The sequence below is a fragment of the Cryptomeria japonica genome, chromosome 8 (genome assembly GCF_030272615.1).
Source record: "Cryptomeria japonica chromosome 8, Sugi_1.0, whole genome shotgun sequence".
Lineage (NCBI taxonomy): Eukaryota > Viridiplantae > Streptophyta > Pinopsida > Cupressales > Cupressaceae > Cryptomeria > Cryptomeria japonica.
Window position 1 is genome coordinate 37246214 of NC_081412.1, and position 21049 is coordinate 37267262.

At 35.5% G+C, this 21049-nt stretch overlaps 1 protein-coding gene across 6 annotated transcripts in view; it reads left to right on the forward strand.

Annotated features, from left to right (window-relative positions):
* The window catches only part of LOC131064560 (uncharacterized), a 52380-nt gene extending 38941 nt beyond the window's left edge, over nucleotides 1-13439 (forward strand). For all 6 annotated transcript variants that reach the window (XM_057998734.2, XM_057998731.2, XM_057998733.2 and 3 more), the window contains 2 exons: nucleotides 12048-12191; nucleotides 12611-13439. In XM_057998734.2, the coding sequence (XP_057854717.2) occupies nucleotides 12048-12191; nucleotides 12611-12799 (333 nt within the window). In that variant the 3' untranslated portion in view covers nucleotides 12800-13439. The remainder of the gene's footprint in view (nucleotides 1-12047; nucleotides 12192-12610) is intronic.
* Nucleotides 13440-21049: the final 7610 nt, after the last annotated feature.

Consider the following 21049-nt stretch of genomic DNA (forward strand, 5'->3'; position numbering starts at 1 on the left):
GATTGTGAACATGGTTCAAACCAAAGTTTTAGGACTCAGACTTGGTGTGGACTCAGCAGCCCAAAATAGGACTCGGACTCGGGACTTGGTAGGAAACTCGGCCAAAAAAAAAAAGAAAAGTAAAAAAATAAAAGAAATTGATGTATTTAGAGAAACATAAAAGCCTATTTTGACTATTAATTTGTCATAATTCAAACATTACACATGTCATATGATCATCAAACACTCAATTTTTGAAATTTCATAATTTATACTCAATTACTAATGGGGGGTTTGGTAGTGGAGACCAAAATGGGTTTGACGGGCAGCAATGATAAGTTGCACAAGGTGTTAGATGTCAGAAACTTGTCATATGATCTTCAGATGCTCAATATTTGAAATTTCATAATTCATACTCAATAACTAGTGGGGGTTTGGGAGTGGAGACCCTAATGGGCTTGAGGGGCAGCAATGATAAGTTGCACAAGGTGTTCGATGTGAGAAAATCCCAACGATATAATGCATGCGGGGAAATGAACTTAAAATGGATGAATTTGCTATGCCCTCAAATTGTTTTTTGGATGATTGAAAATGGATGAATTTGAGCCAAAAAATGAATAAGTGGATGAGTTTGACCGAAATATGAAGAAAAAATAACTCACTTATTGCTGTTTTAACACATCTAGGTGGATGGACCTTAGAGTTCTTGCACAAGACTTGGGAGTTTGACCTTGGAACTTGGCGAGTCCTAGGCCGAGACCTGGGTGAGTATTCGCCGAGACTTGGCGGGACTTGACTTGAGAGTCTTAGGCTTGTCGACTTGCCGAGTGTTAGGACTGACGAGTCTGGTGAGTACTCACCGAGTCCTAAAACACTAGTTCAAACAATGCATGTCCCTTTTATCTTTCACTTGTATCAATACATGAAACCAAAGAAACAAGAGTCTACGAAAAATCGCGATTATACCCGATCAATCTCGTATCCTATAGTCAGCGGATTTATTCCCCAAAAAAATCCCGATTCACGAAAAAATCATTGACCCAATTTGCAATGATTTTTTGCGTTTAAATTGCTTTAAAATCATGTTTGAAAACCCAAAAAATGGGAAATAAGTGAAAAAAATCGTTGTATAAACCCACAAAACCCTAGAAAAACTTGTGAAATTATTAAATTGCTCAAAAATAGCCGATTTGAGACTAATCAAACTCAGTGTGGAATCAACGTGGAAACAATTTGTTATTTTGTCCCTTAGTTTTCTTTCTGACCTTTGAAGATCCCTAAATAGAGTGGGAGGAGCAATGGTGGTCATCAACCGAATTTGAAAGGGCCTCAATCATTGTAAATTGTGGGGGGCATATGAGATAGTGTCAAAGTAGCTGACAAATCTGCTCTAAGTTGCGGCTTCAATATGATTCAAGCTTTTGGCATACCCCAACCCATGGATTTTGATGTGAATGAGTATATAATTAATATTGTACACTAACTTTAAAATTAATACTATTATGTAGAGTTCTAGATGGCACTTTGAAGGGCAAGGAGCGAACCCCTATAGTTTATAATTAATATTATGAATTAGTTTTAAAATTTAAACTTTTATAGACTAGAATATATATATATATATATATATATATATATATATATATATGATGGAGGAAACTTGAGCTTTTAGCTTGGTTTGAGCCTAGAGAAACCACTTATAGAGGATCATGAATTTCTGAGGGGCCATCATTCCTCGCACTTCATTTGTTCAAAAACTGCTAGCTCAACAACCCAACAAAGGCAGAAGGCATGTGAGTCCTATGGCCCAACGTGGGTTTTGAACCTTGGTGTCTGCCTCACCAACAAAGTGTTTCTACCACGACACTAAACATCTGAAGACATATATAATATATATAGATATAGATATATGATTTTAAATTTATAATTGATATAGTTAATTTTTGCTCAAACAAAGACATACAATTCATTATGTGAGCAATATATCCAAAGTGCTCCTTGAAATAAATTTGAATGCCAACAAAGAAGCTTACATACTTGTAATAGAACATCCTCCAACACATAATCATTAACACTTGTCTCCACCTAAAATAGTAGTTGCAAGCTAGGTATTGCCAAAACAAGTGGCTTGCTAATCTTTTACTTCAATTTTACAAATGCCTTTTGTTTAATATATATATATCTTTTTCAAAAAGCTACAGTTCTTATAGGAGCAATTCAAGAAGTGGAATAGAGAGTCTTTTAGTAATATTTTCAGTGAGAAGCTAAGGATTGAAGATGAGTTAAAAATACTCCATGAATAGATCATCAGTCAGGGAATGGATGAAGAGGTGTTTAATAAAGAAAAAGTTCTAAATGAACGCTACTTTGAGGTATTAGCCAGGGAGGAAATCTTTTGGCGACAGAAGTCAAGGGAAACATGGTTGAAGGATGGAGACAGAAACACAAAATTTTACCACACTTCAGTAAAGGTAAGGAGGACTCAGAACAAGATATTTTCAATTAGGAACAGAGATGGGGTGTCTGTCTTAGATATGAATTAGATTAACTTGGAGGTGGTTAGACATTTTTTTGATATTTTTAATGGTGAAGTTAACCCTGGTGGGGATATTCGCCAGATTCTGGAGGTTATTCCTTCATGTGTCAAGGAAGAACAAAACAAAATGCTAATGGATCCGGTGTCTTTGGAGGAGGTGAAAAGAGCAGTTTTTGGGCTAGGATCAAATAAATCCCCAGGGCCGGATGGCTTCCTTGCCCTTTTTTATCAAAATTTTTGGGACATTCTTGCAAATGATATATTAGATGTGGTGGAGGAATCAAGGAAAGGGGGTTTTGTTTTAAAGGATTTCAATAACACTTTTATTGCCTTGATTCCAAAGAAGGTGGACTACACATCTTTTGATGATTTTCGCCCGATTTCATTATATAACACCATGTACAAGGTGATATTCAAAGCAATGGCTAACAGATTAAAAATTGTTCTGGAATCTGTGATATCAAGTGAACAAAGTGGATTTGCCCCCGGTAGATCAATTTATGAAGGTATAATTCTTGCACATGAAGCTGTTCACTCTATTTGGATGGCAAGGACATAAAAGATGATGGTTAAGGTGGATATAAGGAAAGCTTATGACGAGGTAAATAGGAACTTTCTTGTGCAAGTCCTTTCGAAATTTGGATTCAGTAAGGAATGGATCGCTTGGGTCCATAGCTGTATCAGTTACCCTCGTTTTTCATTTATTATAAATGGTAGCCCTCAAGGTTTTTTTGAGTCCAAGAAAGGTATTCAGCAAGGAGACCCTCTCTCCTCCTTTCTTTTCATCATAATGACAGAGGTTCTAGGGAGACTAATCTCTAAGAAGTGGAGTGAAGGTTTATGGAAAGGTGTTCAAATTGCAGAAGGTGTGAACCCCCTTACCCACTTGCAATTTGCAGATGACACGTTCCTGGCGGGTGATGCGTCAACTAGAGAGGCCCGAATTATCAAGGGAACTTTGGATGTTTATGAAAAACCTTAAGGACAACGCGTTGATCGGTTCAAATCGGAAATTTTCTTTTTTAACATCAAACCATGTAAACAAAGGGAGATTTGTAGAATTTTGGGAATGAAGTTGGGAATCCTTCCCAGTAAATATTTAGGCATCCCTTTCTTTGGCGGTGCAAACAAGTCCGATTTATGGAAAAATCTGATTGATAGTTGTCTTTATAAAATGGATGGATGGAAAAGTAGATGGCTTACTTCGGCTGGAAGAATATTAATGTTAAGATCAGTTGTATCTACAATACCAATCTTCTCAATGATGTGTCTAAAGATTCCAAAAAAGGTGATTAGTGTGATCCAACAAAGAATGAGATTTTTTTTTGGAATGGGGCAAATGATCAAGATAAAATCCCCTTATTGGCATGGGATAAAGTTTGTCAAGCAAAGTTTAAGGGTGGTGCAAGTTTGAGAGATTGGCACAAGATGAATATAGCTCTAGGGGCTAAGTTGGTTTGGAATATCTATACTAATCCGGACCAAATGTGGGTAAAAGTTCTGCAAGCTAAATATTTGGACTCCCTAGAAGATCATAGAATTTTCACAATTTGTAACCCTCCCAAAGGTTCGGGTATATGGAATTTCATTGTAAGTTGCATAGGGGTGGTCACTGATCATTTATCTTGGCAAGTTGGTAAAGGATCGAAAGCTAAGTTCTAGGATGACTCTTGGGCATGGTTTTCAACCATCAAAGACATTGCAGATTTTTCTGCCATTAAGGATCATTTGGTGACCATTTGGGGTGATCATGTAAAAGACTATATGGTAGCTGTAGAAGGGGACTTTGGAAAGGAATGGGTGTGGAAAGATTTGTCGTCAACAAGTATCTTAGATCAGTCTCAGCGGCGTCTCATGGAAGTTTTGGATCAGAGGAAGATTTTTCTCACAGGATCAGAGGACAGGGTGATTTGGTGTGGAGCTCGGGATGGGAATTACTCAGTAAAACTAGGTTATCAATTATTGGAAGGCAGGGAGGAGGTTCATTCAAGGTGTTGGGATCTGTTTTGGAGAAAAGATTGCCTTCTGAAAGCTGGTGCTTTTGCATGGTTAGCAGTGAAAGGCATAATTCTTACTGGGCAGAGAAGGAAACGGCTTGGGTTTATGGGCCCTTCCAAATGTGTGATGTGTAGCAAGTCGGAGGAATTGGTGGATCATTTATTACTAAGTTGCGATGTGGCTTCGAGGTGTTGGTTAGATCTTCAAGAGAAATTCAATTGGCAAGGTCCTCTTCAGTCCACCCTTAAAGATATCTTTGAAAGCTGGCCAAGACAGCCAAGTAAGTCGACTCTTTCAAGAGTGTGGCGTATTAGCCCGTCTTTAGTCATATGGGAGATTTGGAAAGAGCGTAACCGTAGAATTTTTCAGGATAAAGCAGAGGATGTTAGAAGGTTACTGGGCATAATCAATTGGGCTATTGAAGAAGTTGTTGGCGTGGCACCCTCACAGTCCCTAGCACTGACAACCCCTTTTACTTTAATGGATAGCAGAATACAAGGAGCTTGGCCTGGAATCAAAATAAGACATGGTTCATGGTCTAGTAATAAGGTAAGCAATAAGAAGGTCTCGGGTGTGTGTTGGAATCCTCTTGATAAGGGTTGGTTCAAGGCGAATTTCGATGGGGCAGCACAAGCTTGTAGAAATTTAGCAGGGGCAAGGTTTGTTATTAGGGATGAATTTGGGGACGGGACTTAATCAAGTGTGGAGCAAAAAGATTAAGGAGCTGCACAAATAATAAAGTAGAAGCTCATGCTGCTTTTTTAGCTGTTAGAATGGCTAGAAGTCGAGGTGTCCGTAATCTAAAAAGATTAAGGAGCTGCACAAATAATGAAGCAGAAGCTCATGCTACTTTTTTAGCTGTTAGAATGGCTAGAAGTCGAGGTGTCCGTAATCTTCATCTGGAAGGGGATTCTTTGATTATAATTCAGGCCATAATGAAGGGGGCAATTTGAGCATGGCATTTACAAGGGTTTATTGCTTTGATCATTGAAGATTTAAATTTTTTTGATAATTTTAAAATAAGTCACATTCGCAGATATGGAAACCAAATTGCAGATAGACTTTCTAAATGGGCTTTATCCTTTGAGCAGGAAGGCGAATCAATAATTGAAGATTTTCAAGGGGATTTTATTTTAGATGAAGTGTGTGTGCAATGATTGATAGTTGGATGGTGGTTGTGTGGTGATCGGCAGATGATGTCATCCTGCAGTGGTTAATCGTGCGGTCTTTTTGTGAACAGTGGTGGTGATGTTTCCTAAATGATTTGGAAAGGACGACTCACTCCCGATTGGACCTTAAAGTTGGGAATGGCGGTGTTTCGGATTTTCCCATCTTTTTAATGATGGTGAATGCACGATTTTTCTCGGGACACCTCATTCCAAATCCTCAAAAAGGATTTGCGAGCATGTAAAGGTGGTTGGCAGTGTAGAAGTGAAGTCTCCAAGGACAATGGGAAATGAGATGGCACGTTTCGTAGGGTGGTTTGTCAGATTCGTAATCCTGGTTGCGGATAGCATTTAAGGTGATGAACTTCGCTTGGCTCACGATATAAAGAGTTTAGTAGTGTCAGGAAGTGTGTTGCTTGTTTAAATATCATGGAAGCGAATTTCACAGTGAGCACAAAAAAACAACATAAGGGGTTCAAGGAACCTGTAAGTAAAGAAAGAATGCAGGGCTTGCTATGTTTCAAGGAAGATGAGGCTATCAACACTGCCTTAGGGGTCTTGGGGCCTTATTTTATGGAGAACAAAATGCGGTGGAAGGTTAATTTGGATATAATATCCATGATCATCGCCTGGGGACAACACAGAGATGGTTAAATGGGCTGTCACTTCAATTTTTGAAGAAGAGATGTTAGAAGGCTTCGATTCCATTTTGGAGTGGGTTGTGCTTGGAGTAGGTCTAGATTATTCAGAAGGTTTTGAGGATGTAAGGGATGCAGATGAATTTGGCATTGTTTCCTTTGTCAGGTGGGTAGGGAAGGTGGACAAGGAGGCTTATGAGCTGGAAAGAGCGCAGGCTTGGGAGAGACTCGAGATCATTTTGCACCATGAGAGAGAAGACAATGGCTTGACACGAGCATGGCCGAGGGAGATTCCCAGAGGTAGGCGAACCAAGATCAGGAGAAGGCGGGTGACTGGTGCAAGATTTGCTAGAGGTGCGGGAACTGTTTAGGTAGTGTAGTAAGATTTTCATATTTTATAGGTTTTATGCCGATAAACGGTTCCCTCTTGTTATAATAGTTTCACAGATATTAGTTAGTAATCTTGTTATAAGCAAGAGTAGGACTTTTTTGCAAGATGATGGTTTATAGTGGGAAGGTTTTACTGCAGACGGCTGGGTTTTGTGGTTTTCCCAGCTTTAAGGGGTTTCTTATGTTTTTATACAGTGTTATGAGTCTATTTATAAGTATGTTCATAAGTCTGTTTAGGTGAAGAGGGTTCTTTCAATGATGATGATTGTATGGGTTATTTCCAAAGATGGGCTGTTTTGAAGGCTGGAAAGCCCAGAAATATCTTTATGTAATCCTTTGAACCTTGGTGGCTGCCTCACCAACGAAGTGTTATTACCACGATACTAGACATCTGAAGACATATATAATATATATAGATATAGATATATGATTTTTAATTTATAATTGATATAGTTAATTTTTGCTCAAACAAAGACATACAATTCATTATGTGAGCAATATATCCAAAGTGCTCCATTAAATAAATTTGAATGACAACAAACAAGCTTACATACTTGTAATAAAACATCCTCCAACACATAATCATTAACACTTGTGTCCACCTAAAATAGAAAATAGTAGTTGCAAGCTAGGTATTGCCAAAACTAGTGGCTTGCTAATCTTTTACTTCAATTAAACAAATGCCTTTTTTTGAATTCTACCCCATATAATAGACTTACCAATTGGCATTAGGGAATATAAAGCATTGCAATTGTGGAATATGATTTGATAAGCTTTTCTCAAATATTGAACTACCCCTAGTAAACTCCTTGTCTCAATCACAATGAAAGTCTTGGATCACTTAAAAATGGCTTCCAGTTTTACTAAATTCCTAACAAGAGCTGGATTGCTGTCTGATAAATTTTGATCTCAGCTACTTCATAGACTTGGCTAATCTTTGATCTCAGACTTAGACAACTATTTGGTGACTGCCCTTTTAAAAAGTTAACTGAATATTTGCCTATGTAATCAGCAATATGAATATAAACAACAAAAATCTATTTTCTACAATTCATGGGTTAAACTCTTTTATTTGCTCTCTATATCTCTATGCTATGGAAATGCCCTTAAGTTTAAGAAAGTAGTAGTTTGTGTCTATTTTTCTACAGTTTTTTTATGATTTTTTAAAATCCAAATTTTTACCCATTTTTCAAAAAATCTTATAATTTTGGTTTGCTGATTTTTTCCCCAAATGATTTTGCTGCTATGATATATAGCATTGCAATTGTGGATATGATTTAATAAGCTTTCTAAAATATTGAATTAACCCTACAAAACTACTTGCTTCAATCACAATGAAAGTCTTGGATCACTTCAAAATGGCTTCCACTTTTATTAAATTCCTAACAGTAGCTGGATTGCTGTCAGTTGAGATTTGATCGCAGTTACTCCAGAGACCTAGCTAATATCTGATCTTAGACTTAGACAAGTATTTGGTAACTGCCCTCTTAAAAAGTTAACTGAATATTTGCCTATGTAATCAGCAATATGAATATAAACAACAAAAAGTTTTTTACTACAATTCATGGGTTAACCTCTATTTTTTTTGCTCTCTATATCTCTATGCTATGGAAATGCCCTTAAGTTTTTTTAAAAAATAGTACTCGTCTCTTTTTCTACAATTTTTTTTTTTTATAAATCCTATGTTTTCCCAATTTTAAAAATAATCTTACACTTTTGGTTTGCCGATTTTTTCCCCAAACGATTTTTGCTGCTATGCATGAAACAATTGAGTGAGCCCTTCCTTTTCACGAGAGCTGTCACCACTTTTTGAATCTTCCTCTTTGAGCACGGCACAAGATAGGCACTCATCATCATTGAAGTCTCCATTTATTTCTATTGCCTTTTTCATATAAATGACATTCTTATCTTTACCCTTCTTCTCATTAGAAGGAAGCCAATTTGGGGTGTAAATTGGACTTCCTCCACCTAATGGTCATTTTGTTTGTTACTTGCCTTTATGTTTGGTCTTTGAATTAACTGTAGAAGTAGCATTCTTCTTGCTCTCTCTGTCACCCTTATCTTTGTAGACATATAAATTGGCTAATACATTTTCATCTTGTCGTGTCATCACTTTCTTCTCATTTTTCATGTATCCTTATTAATTAATAAATTTTTAATTATTTAATTAAACTAATGTTCCTCTATTAATTAAATAATTTTTAGTATTTAATTAATTCATTATTTTTTATTCCATAATTGATTAAATATTTATATATCAATGTCTGGCTATAATTAAATAACTTTTTTCAGAGTTTATTTAATTAGCTAACACTTCTTCCAAAAGTACATAAATTTCAAATAATTTATTTAATTTTCCCACCTCAAATAAATAAAATTATTTCCTCTATGCATTTACACCCTTCTTTATTCTTCCACCTCATCAATCCATGTGCATTATAGGTCATCCCCTCTCTCAATTTTTTCGTCTGTTGATCTTGTCATTTAATCTCTATCATTGATCAAGTGTTATGTGAGGCATATAAATAAGACATTCATTCACTCATTTGCCCCTTAGCACTTCATGAGATCAAGAATACTATTTTCATTTTGAGCATTCATCATCATCAAGAAAGCAACTATCATTGTGCTATCATAGTTATGCTATTTTGAAGAGCAACCCTCATATCAAAGCATTCAAGCAAATCTCAAGATACAATGGGGTCCCCTAAGGTCTTTATATTAGTATTATTGTTTATCATTTGATTTATACATAGATCTTAGGCTTTTTTTCTTGATTGTGTGGATTGTAAATTTGGATCTTGCATTGCATTGTTGTCTCCTTATTTTGATTCACATTTTCATACCTTTGCAATCTTCATTCTGGTTACCCCCAGATCTTTGCTTATCCCCTTGCTTATTTTTGTCAAAGGAGGTCCCATTTTTGTCTGGCTCAAGGTAGTGCACATGAGCACATGCTTCATCTAGATCGTGGGGCTTGGTCACGAGTGCATGCTTCTTTAAGTGACCAAACAATCCTCTAGTATATTTCATGAGCTCTTCTCTATCCATTATATCTTTTGTCCATTTGGACTGCCTTTTTCCTAAACTCACTTGTATAGGCTTGCACACTTTGTCTTGGCCCTTGACTCAAGTAGTGCTATTGCATTATTCACTCCTCTTCATGGCATGTAAGTCAAAATTGCTGGTGGAGAAGATTCTTGGAGTCTTCCCACTTCAAATTCAGTGGTACGTTCTAAAGTTCCAATGAGTGTGCATAGCTCTCATACCAAGTGAGAGCATCTTAGGAAAGCTTTAACTTTGCAAAAGTAATTCGTTGGTGTGGGGACAACTAATGAAAAATGAAATATACCTCCATTTGGGAGATTCGTTGTTTCAATTTCTTGGCACCATATGACTAATCTCACCACCATAGGGCTGTTTTTTCGATCTTTGCTTCCACTTTGAAGAACTTTCCGGCAGAGGACTCGCTTCATCTTTACTTTTTCTTCTTCTCAGTGTTCTTCAAGATTCCTACTTTGGAGATTAGGTCTAGCATGATGCTTTCTATTTTTTCCACCTTCCCTTCAACTTTCTCCTCAACACTGAAAATCCAAACAACATCGTCAAGCTTCTGAATCCTAGCTTCGCTGTCATCTTTCTCTTGCCATTCTTGCTCTCCTTATTCACTATTTTGGTCCAATTTTAGGTTTGAAAGGTAGCAAATCTCAATTACTTGAATTTGTCAATGGCACACTTGCATAATCAAAGTTTCCAAAGGAAATAAGTGCTTTAATACTACTTGATCCATAAAGAAGGAGGTCAAACCTCTCTTGATTATTAGCAAACAAATTTACAATAAAAATAACTCAACAAACCCCTTAACATACACTCTAGACCATTTAACAATGGATGTTACATTATCAATGACATTTACAAATTGAGGAACACAAATAACTTCTTAACATGTGTTAAACTAATAAATAGAATCACACTTCAAATTGGACACATAGTTTACCCTGGAGAAAACCCAACAAGAAATACTCTCTGTTTCGCTATCTCAAGGTAAAACCAATGAGTCATACCAAGTTCCAACAATTTTGAAGCTGCCATCACACCTGCAACATGCTATCACCTCACTCTAACTTCCAGTCTTGCATCAGCCTTGAAGACGGAATACAGCCACCATACAATGAGAGCCCATCCCTTGTCGCAATATATACGGCTTCCCAACCCCAGAAAGATGGAGACCAATTGACCAAACAGAAGATCAAATTCTTAAAATCTTCAATTTCCATTCCCTGTTTGCATCAGAATGAGTAAGACAGTTCTTGCTAGTGTGAGTTTGCTGGTTCTGACAGTACAAGTTCAGTGGTAGTCAATGAGTTAGCTGTGATGAACAGTTTATGCACACGTCTGCTGCAAGTGGCAAACTTGCTAAAGTAACCTTCCCAGGTCATTTGAAATCTGCAACTTTGATTAAAGACTTTCTAGAGTCACGATTATGACAGCTCCTTTTCACAGTACATTGACTAATTCATTCTCCCAGCTCCTCATTGACACTTCAACAAGCTTGAATGACATGATCCCAATGGTTCAGTATATTTTTGTAGCTGATTTTTTTGATCAGGTGGGAAAGAAATCCTTGAAGGTCAAGGGAGAGTTGAAAGTTACAAGCTTTATATTTTTGCATGAAAATTGATAATCTTCAGATTCATGAAGCTTCCACAGCCCATAATGATCAGTATACTAACTTCTGGACTAGTCCATGTAGATTTTTGTTGCCAACATTTTGGATCAAACTCTATGATCCATCATCAGGGTATAAAATCATGTTATAGTCTTATTAGTTGAGATCAACACTTTTCATGCAGAACATTTGGAACTCTGGACTTTAAATACAGGAAAAGCATGATTACATGATACAGAGAATGTAGTCCCTTTGATAAGCTTTACTGTGATTTATACTCCGCGAGGTGGTTATTCCTTCCTTTGATGTGGAGCTGTGATCATTACTTGATCATATCAGGCAATCTGTTCACAAGATAAGTGCTTAGTATGTGGCTAATTTACACGCAGCCTTTGTTTGAAGCCTTGAGCTGCAGAGGTATTGATTACATACATATTCTGTATTTTTTTTTTATGTCCAAGCTGCTTCTTGTTTTTGCTTTGTTTTGTTATTTTGGTCACCCAAAAAATGCAGCAAAAATAAGGTTGAAAGTGTTATTTGAAACTAACTATGGTCTGGGTATTTTAAGTTCACTATTTGAACTTGGTAAGGCTAATTAATGAAATGAAATACTACATTATGATCTCTTATATCCTTTTGCTAATAATACATTTGCATTTGCTCCTTTTTTGCAGGTTCTTTTTCAAAATGATTCCCCTGCAACATTGCTTGCTCGAGTGGTTGGAATAATTGGATCAATAGATCAAGATATGCTTGTTAAAGGGCGTGACACATACAAGTATTTTACTAAAAATCACATGTTATATGAACGGAATCAGGTACATTACATAATATATGCTTTCCTTCTCTGAGGAAATTGGCAAATATGGAGGGATAAATTTAGGAGTATAAAGATAACACCTGTCAACAGCAGAAAATTTAGGAGTATAAAGATAAATTAAACAGATCACCTACAATGTTACTATTTTTTGGGGTTCAAATTGTAATGTTTTGTGATTTTGAGAAAAAGATTACAGTTACAACTTACAATAAGTAATTGGTTGTCATGATGGTATAAATATTACGGTTACAATAAATGATTTGGCATACAAAAACATTTAGACTGTCAGACAAATTGTACTCCAGTATTGGAATATTACCAGTTGCACGATGTCATGGACTTTCATATTTGTTCAGGTTGATTTTGTTGTACTTGAGCAGCAGAACCGTTACTGAGCCATATTTACTTTATTTTCAGGATTCAAACAGACTGGAGTACTTGATACCTAAGAAGACTTCGTTTAGACACCGGCTTCCCATGGGGGATCAAGGATTTATTGATTTTGTTGAGTACCTTCTTGAAGTCAATCCAAGCAAACGACCTACTGCTACTGAGGCACTGAAACATCCTTGGCTTTCTTATCCATATGAACCTATCTCATCTTGATCCCACAAATTCTCTTCTACAGGATGATACTCACAAAGTGTTTCACATTCTTGTAGCATAATACCACAACATTTGTGAAATTCTTTATGCTTTGCTAACATTCATAGAAGCTACCCTCCTTGAGAGCAAAAAGGATGGATGGCACTAATTTTGTCGTCAGGACAAATGTTAGTTCTGGAGCCAATTGTGGGGAAAATGCCATGTTGCTTCATTTCTCGCTAACAGAATGAACTGTTAGAATACTTTCACCCCTGAAGCATCATCTGTCAACTACTGCACATCTTGCAGTCAAAAGGCATCTATGCACGTTGTATAAAGGTCACAACCATGGCACTAAGTTTAAATTGAAAGATTGGTCATGCCAGCTTGTGTTCATTCAGGTGTTCAAGTATGGTGGTTTGCTTTGCTTTCATCTTTCTTAAAGAAGGTTGAGCTGCACCTTGATAATGTTTTGTAACAGGCCTTCTAGGTGTGGATGTATGTCATATTTACTGCGTTCTTGAAGTTTTCATAGAAGTATTCTTATTTATCTGGAAGTGAACTTTTGTTCTTCAAAGACAACATATGGTTTTGAAGGTGTAAATGTTCTAAATTAGAGTTCCTTTCAATCAAAAATATCAGCCATGTAAGATTGTATCTCTATTTAAGGTAAACTCTGAATACATGATTAAAATACAATCCTAGCATTAGGACAATATTTAGAATAATTGCAGTGATGAACCACTTGTTTTGATCTTTTTTTTTTTCAGCAACTCTTTTCATCACAATTTCTTAATTAGTTACATAATTTGATTGAGGGACAGTAGAAAATTAAAGAACAAGCATGTTGCGGTTGTGAATCAAATTTCATACGAACTAAAATATTTTTGAAGTAGGAGAATGGTGAGCAAAATTGCACAAATATTCTATACGTAAGCATTTAAGTGTAGTTCCTCTGGTAGGTGTAATTGTCATTTATCTCTTAATAGAAACTTTATGTTAGCTGCTATCAAGCAAACAGCAATTGCTATCCACATCTTTGTGCTTTAATCATGTCACAGCAGTTCAAACTAAATTACTTAATTTTTAACTCAACAATTCTGAATTTACAAGAGTTCAAATCATTCAGGATATTATATTCAAGTGACAATAGCATTGGTTTTAGTGTGTAGAGATTCCATGTTATCTAATTGCATAAGTAGGTCATATGATCCAGAGTACAAAGCACCATGGATCTAATGATAATATATCATTACCTGAGCTACAGTTTTCATGTAATAACATTCTGGTTGCATAAGTTTACGTAGACTACATTCCCCTGATATTTTGAATTGGTAAGGGAGTAAATTGAAAGGCGTCAGTGGCTCAAACAAGAGGGTCCCTAGTCTTTTCTTTTAAAAGTAGTAGATCGTGAAGTAATCTTTTGATATTATGATTGAAACTTACAAGGGTTTTGTGATCTCAAATGATCTCAAAATCTGGTCTATATTTTTGAGGGAGATATATTTCAAATGCAATAAAAAGTGATTTTCTGGCTTTGGTAACGAGGCCAATAATGGTAAAGCTCTACTTGTGCCTTGTGGCATTATTCAAGGGTACAACCAAACTATCACCGCATGATAGGATATTCCTCGTTTTAATTAAATTATCTATAAACGTCTTTATTCATAATCCTAAGAAAATAAATAACAGTAACCTGTGGTATAAAAAAATTGCATGGCAACATTAAGTATAATGTTTTATGTGAGAGGGAAGTGAACAGGGTGTTTATGTTTTAACTCTAAGAAAGGACTTCTGAACTTAATTTTCTACTAAACCTCTATATCCTATCGAGGACCGCTTGTAAATAGATCCTACCCGGTAAACATATTGGGTATAACTAGAAATTGTGGCAATATCTGAAAACCTCGACTAGATCCTACCAATCTTTCCAAGATTGAGGGACAAGGCCCATTTTGAATTGCTCATACTTCAAGAGGATGATTTCTTATTCTTAATCATGGTCTAATTATTTGAGCAATTAAAATATCATCCTTATCATGGAGTCGTGAAGTTGACTATATACGCCATTATGCCATTACGCCCTTACTGTGAAAAGATACATGCCTTCGGGTAAAATTGTTGTATCTTTCATAAGCAAAGAACTTTGTGGTGTGTAAGGAATTTGCCATAGTAGGCGACACTCGTAGGAGCTAAATGAACCAGGATAATCGTATCAATAGTTGTTAGAGCTAACTTTGCACACTCATAGATTCTAAATGGTACATAGGATTTTGACAATTTTGTTTGGTTATCTCCACATGTGACTTAATTGCTTAGAGCTATTGTTATGGCTTTTGGGTAGTAACAATGCATGTTCTAGGATCTATTATCCGCCCAAGGATAAAAAACTACACATTTCAACGTGTCGCCCAATACCTACTTAAATATGTCCCAGTAATCATGCACTTAAAATTGTCAATACTTGTATTAAGGATACACATCTCTTGTACATGAGTTAATTGATAATCAAGGATTAGATAATTTGAATTCTCCATACAATCCTACAATGCTTTAATTTTATATTTTCCCATTACTCTGGATGCATGGGCACATCTTCCTTTTTTCCATAAAAAGATTTTTAAATTCTTCTTTGTACCCCAAGGGCATGGTAGTGACAAAACCAACCTTTATGAGGAGCCTTCCAAGGTACCTCCAAGTACCCTACTATCCGATCTATCCACTAGATCTCATGCAAGATCTCACCCCTTAATTCTCCACCAATCTTGGAACCTTCACTCCTACCCAACCACCACTTGCTACTTATCGCCTCCTTGTTTGAGATATCTCAAGAAATCTTGACCATTAATCTTCCTAATTAATCTTAATCTTTCATCATTTATGCTAAAAATCTATAAATCTACTCTCATCCAATCTACTTCAACAACCACATTTGAATGCAATTTATTGAAATGAAGCTTGTAACGCTTCTTTGAAAAGATTTCATGTGTGCATGACTTTCCCTATCTATCCTTCGTCTAGTAGAAAACATTAATGTTTAGTTCCATTGCCTACCTTAAGTGTCACACATGCTTGAATAAATCTAGGAAATGTAAGTGTTTTTATCCCAACTCGAATAAGTGTCCAACCACTTGTATCTTTATATCTCTCTATATCTTATAGAAATGTCCTTAAATTTCAAAACAAGGTAGCTGTTTTTTTCTCTTTTTTAAATAATATTTTTTTAAACCAAATTTCTTCTGAAATTTTTCAATTTTTTTAAAACTTTTTCCCCAATCTATTTTGGGGCTATGGTCGATCTTATTCTTATATGATAAATTGTTTATAATTCTTATTTGAAGAAACTTTCACTCGTTTGTTAATATCGTAGTAATCATTCTCTCTATTATTACTTGAATAGTTTGTGAAACATGGGGATTGGTGAACATAAATGCATAATCTTGTTCGTGGTACCCGTATAATTTTTTTTTTTTTTTTTTTTAATTGTTGCAAATTTTAGTTTCCAACAAAATTTCATGGGTCACTTTATGAAGAAATTGAGCTAGGTTTTTGCTTCAAACCATATATTCTTTTTGAGGAAAATGAGGTACATCATGAGTAGCTTTATTGTACGATACACATCTCTTGTACTGCATTGAATGAGGAACAATGGTCTTAGGATTTTATTTATGAGGTCACTATGAGAATTTCATGATTTGAGTGCTCATCTACATGCATGAGCTTAGGAGGTCTCTCCTAGTCTCTTTTTCACCTAGTGCTCATCTGAGTGCTCATCTATATACCCCACCAGAAAATGTGGTTGAGGTTGTCCCTTGGAAAGATGAAATCCTCAAGTAGGCCTCCATAGGGAATTAGACATATTTGACCTCCAAGATCACTTGAAGAATGAGGAGAGAGAATACACATGACTAATACTCTTGGGTTTGAAACAACAATACCTGGATCAAATCAAGGGTTTTGATGTCCAAGATCACCAAAACACCAAATAGTGTGAGGAGAGGACATACACATAAGAAGTAATCCCAAACACGACAACTAATGCTTTTACCCTTACTTTAATTAATGTTCCTAATTTAGTCGAAAATAAATTTTCTTTGATCTCAAGGCTACCAAAGTTATTATTAGCGGTTTGTTTAGATAAGTATCTTAGACCAACATATGCTACAAAAATGTTTTTAGATTGATCGCAAAAAATTCTAAGTTAGCTTGTTACTCTAGGATAAAATCTATATCAGGTGATAACAACTACTAAAATGCTTAAAGATGTTTGAAAATTTTGGCCAAACTTAGAACATATAACAAATTGTTATACTTGATGCAACTGTCAAAGCACAAAGAAGATTTGCCAATTTCTAGGCAGGACCACTAAATTCCCATTTTTTTCACCCATTGATTTACAAAACACTTACATTATTTTGTTCATATTCATTGAAATAGTTAACCTACACAAAATGTATTTTACTTATTGAGAATAGGGGAAAACCGACTTAAATTAATAAAATGAGAAAATGCATAAGCACAAAGCCTTGAAAATTTGGTCTTTTGTTAGAAAACCAAAAACATAAAAATCATAAAATTGCAAAAAACATGATTCAAAATGGGTTAAATGATATTGACTTCTTGTCTTGTATAATTTTTGAAATGTTGACGTATTTGTTGAAGAACAAAGCATTATTGTCAATCTAGTATGTTTTTGCTGAAATAGCACTTGTGATAAAAAAACTACAAACATTTATTTATTTATTTATTAATAGACTAAGGATGTGGGTCTCATTGGGGTAGACAAAAATGTGAGCAAGTAATTGTACTTATGGTGAACAAATTAGAACATTAAATTGAACAAAACAAATAACAATCATATAGTCATATAAGCCATTAAAAAATCTATGTAGAACATAAAATATGTAATACGATCCATGTTTGACTTCTTGCATGTAACAAATTTTCCCAATTGATGTTTGATATGCATGCTCACAAATTTTAGCATCATAACATTGCATTCAAAGGTTGTTGAAATAGCTTGGATGAGGAGATTTATATATATTTGGCATAACTGATGAAGGGTTAGGATTAATTGGGATGATTAATGGTCAAGATTTCTTGAGACATCTCAAGCAAGGAGGAGATAAGTAGCAAGTGGTGGCTGGGTAGGAGTGAAGGTTCCAAGATTGGTGGAGAATTAAGGGGTGAGATCTTGCATGAGAACTAATGGATAGATGGGATAGGGGTAGGGTACTTGAAGGTAGGTACAAAGACGAATTTAAAAATCCCTTTATGGAAAAAAGGAAGACGTGCCCATGCTTCCAAAGTACATGGAAAAATATTAAATTAAAGCATTTAAGGTTGACCTGTAAATCAAAGGTATTAGGACGACAAGTACGATTATATGGAGAATTCAAGTTATCTAATCCTTAATCATCAATTAACCCATGTACATTCAAGTAGGTAGGTATAAAGGATAAATGAAGATTAGTAAAAGATTATGGAGGATGGCCAAAAAGGGAATTAAATAAATAAGAATATTTATTTAATTTTTGGAGGGATGGGGACTTTAGGATAAGGAAAATAATAATTTATTAGACCTTAGGGGAGATGACAAAATGATTTTTTGAAAAAGGATTAGGTAATGATGATATTATTTTAATAATTGAGATATTATTTAATCATTCTATAGGGTTGGGAACATGAAGAATCAAGATAACTTGATAAAATGCGAATGGTCAATTTTAGATGTCTACAACATGCATTCAAAATACTGATTGGAACAAGGCATCTACAAGAAGAGTATGATATAATCTTAAAATTCCTGATGAGCATTTAGAGATATGCATAGTAGCATGGAGAGGAAGAAGAGAACATGATAATAGGTTACAAATATAATTGTTCTATTAGGCATTAACCCCAATAGTTAAAATTGTTACATTAACTAGGAAGCAAGGATAGAAACTAAGGATTGAGGAGAACTACAACAAGACTATCCAAATCTTCTCTTTTTATGGTGATGATGAATAAATTCATATTGCAATATTACAGATGAAGGATATCATTTTTACACAAGTAGAAGAGAAAAAATAAAGATATATGAACATACTCCACCACCATCAAAAATAGGAAAATAAAAAAGAATTAAGTTGATGGAGAAAGAAACCGAATTTCCAAGAAAAAGGTGCTACACAACACATTAAGAAGATGAAGAGCAAGCACCAAAATTAGACATATAAGTGGCAAAGGGGAAAGAGAAATCCAAATAAACAATGAATCTAAGGGTACAAATGGGGCAATACTAAAACATTACCATCGATCCATAGGTAAAAGAGAGAACTTCATAAAGCAATTTTGTTTTATGTACTATAGTTGTAAATTAGGTGTAGTAGAGAATACAAATCTAACCCATCAAAAATGAGTCGTGGGAAACGAAACATATAAAAAATCCTAGGTTTGATAAATATATTTTGCATTGATGGCAATCTGTGAATCTTCACAGCCTCGCACAACTTTCTTCACTTTGAACACACTTATTCCCTCGCACATCTAAAATTCATTTTGTGAAACTCTACCGCACAGTCCACCTTCAACATCCACTTCATGATCAGGCAAACAAAGTTAGAGATAGTGTGATCTAGAATCTTGATGCAAAAATTTACACACAATCGAATCTGGAAATAGCTGATCAAAAAGTTAGGGGTAGTTTAAGTAATTGTGTGAATTAGCGAGTCTTTAGTTAGCATACATAACTAGCTTCATCCACGATGCATAAAATGTGGTATAACAAATGTAAATTATACCACCATACCAAAGACAAAAAATATTTTGACATAGATCACTTCTCAAAATCATTTGCTTCAACAAGAAAAAATTCACAGGGATAGTACTTTCGTATAATTGAAGTGTATATATATAAAATAAAATAAAATATTTTACTAGCTTATTGATTCAATCACATATCTTCAAGACAATATAATTTTGAAAGGTGGTATGATGTTGGTAGGGTAAGCAACAAAAGAGAGAACAAAGTTGCAGAAAATAACATAACTTACCACCAACCATTTAAAGAATATGCGAAGGATGAGGCTGACTAGATCTCATAGGAAAATATGTATTTTGTAAGTCACATGTATCCCAAATTGAACACACACAGACACACATATAAGAAGATCTTGCAATACTAAGATAAATGTAAGTTCTAAGACAAGATTAAGATGTACAAAGAGATATGATAAATATATATGTAGGAGCTAAAGATTAGCTCAATACCCTGGTTCACTTGTAGAAACACAAGAAACCTTCCACAATAGAGTATGCAAGAAACAATCTTTCTTGATCTTAAGATCTATGAGATATATTATAGTGTATAACAACCTTGCTTATATAGGTAAGGTGAGTGATAGGACTAAACAAGATGTTGATATCTTTCTTAACCTATGTTTTTGAATAAGGGAAAACAAGTTTTAAGGGGACCAGAAACCCCATACAATTAGGTTTTGGAGGGACCCGAAACCAATAGATTTTATCAGGATCTAGAACCCAACAAAGCAGGTTGCGCAAATATATTAACAATGAAAACCACAACTAAAAAACCAGCACAACTGACTCTACAACTTCCAACAAAAGCAAAATGACGTTGCTAAAAAGAATAGACATTGAAAAACAACAGGCCTACCAGATAAAGAAAGGGTAGAAACCCCAAAGAGACAAGCTGCCTGAGAAACTACAGGCAACCCACAACAAACAAAGCACAACTGCCCACAAGGGTTAAGACAACCCCCTCACTCAGGATTTCCCTTTGGGACCATTCATGGGGGATCGAAGGGTCATGTCAAAAGAAGGCAAGGACCTCTTAGACCTTTTACCTTTAACTGTTATCCAACCATCTTCAACTTTAGTAGCCTCATCTTGCCACTCCAACAAATTTAATGCAGGAAAATCAGTAGCTGAGGGATAGCCAACAAACAATGAAGCTCCAATAGGCATAGCAAGACTTGTGTCAGAAACACCCCTGGAAACAACAACATGCACATAAACTGCTCCAGATACCTCCCTAGACACAAGAACAATACCCCCAGACTTGTCAAAACCAACAACAGGGGCAGATCCAACAACATATGACAATTCCGAATCATTGTTTAGCTCCGAACGAACCATCTCACCACTCGCATTAGTGGCAGGAGGAGCATCTTCAACAACATTTTCAGGAGAAATATCAGGCCCCGTACCCATTTGAGAAGAGCCCTTTAACACCATGTAATGATGGGAGGAAGCCCCACTCCACAG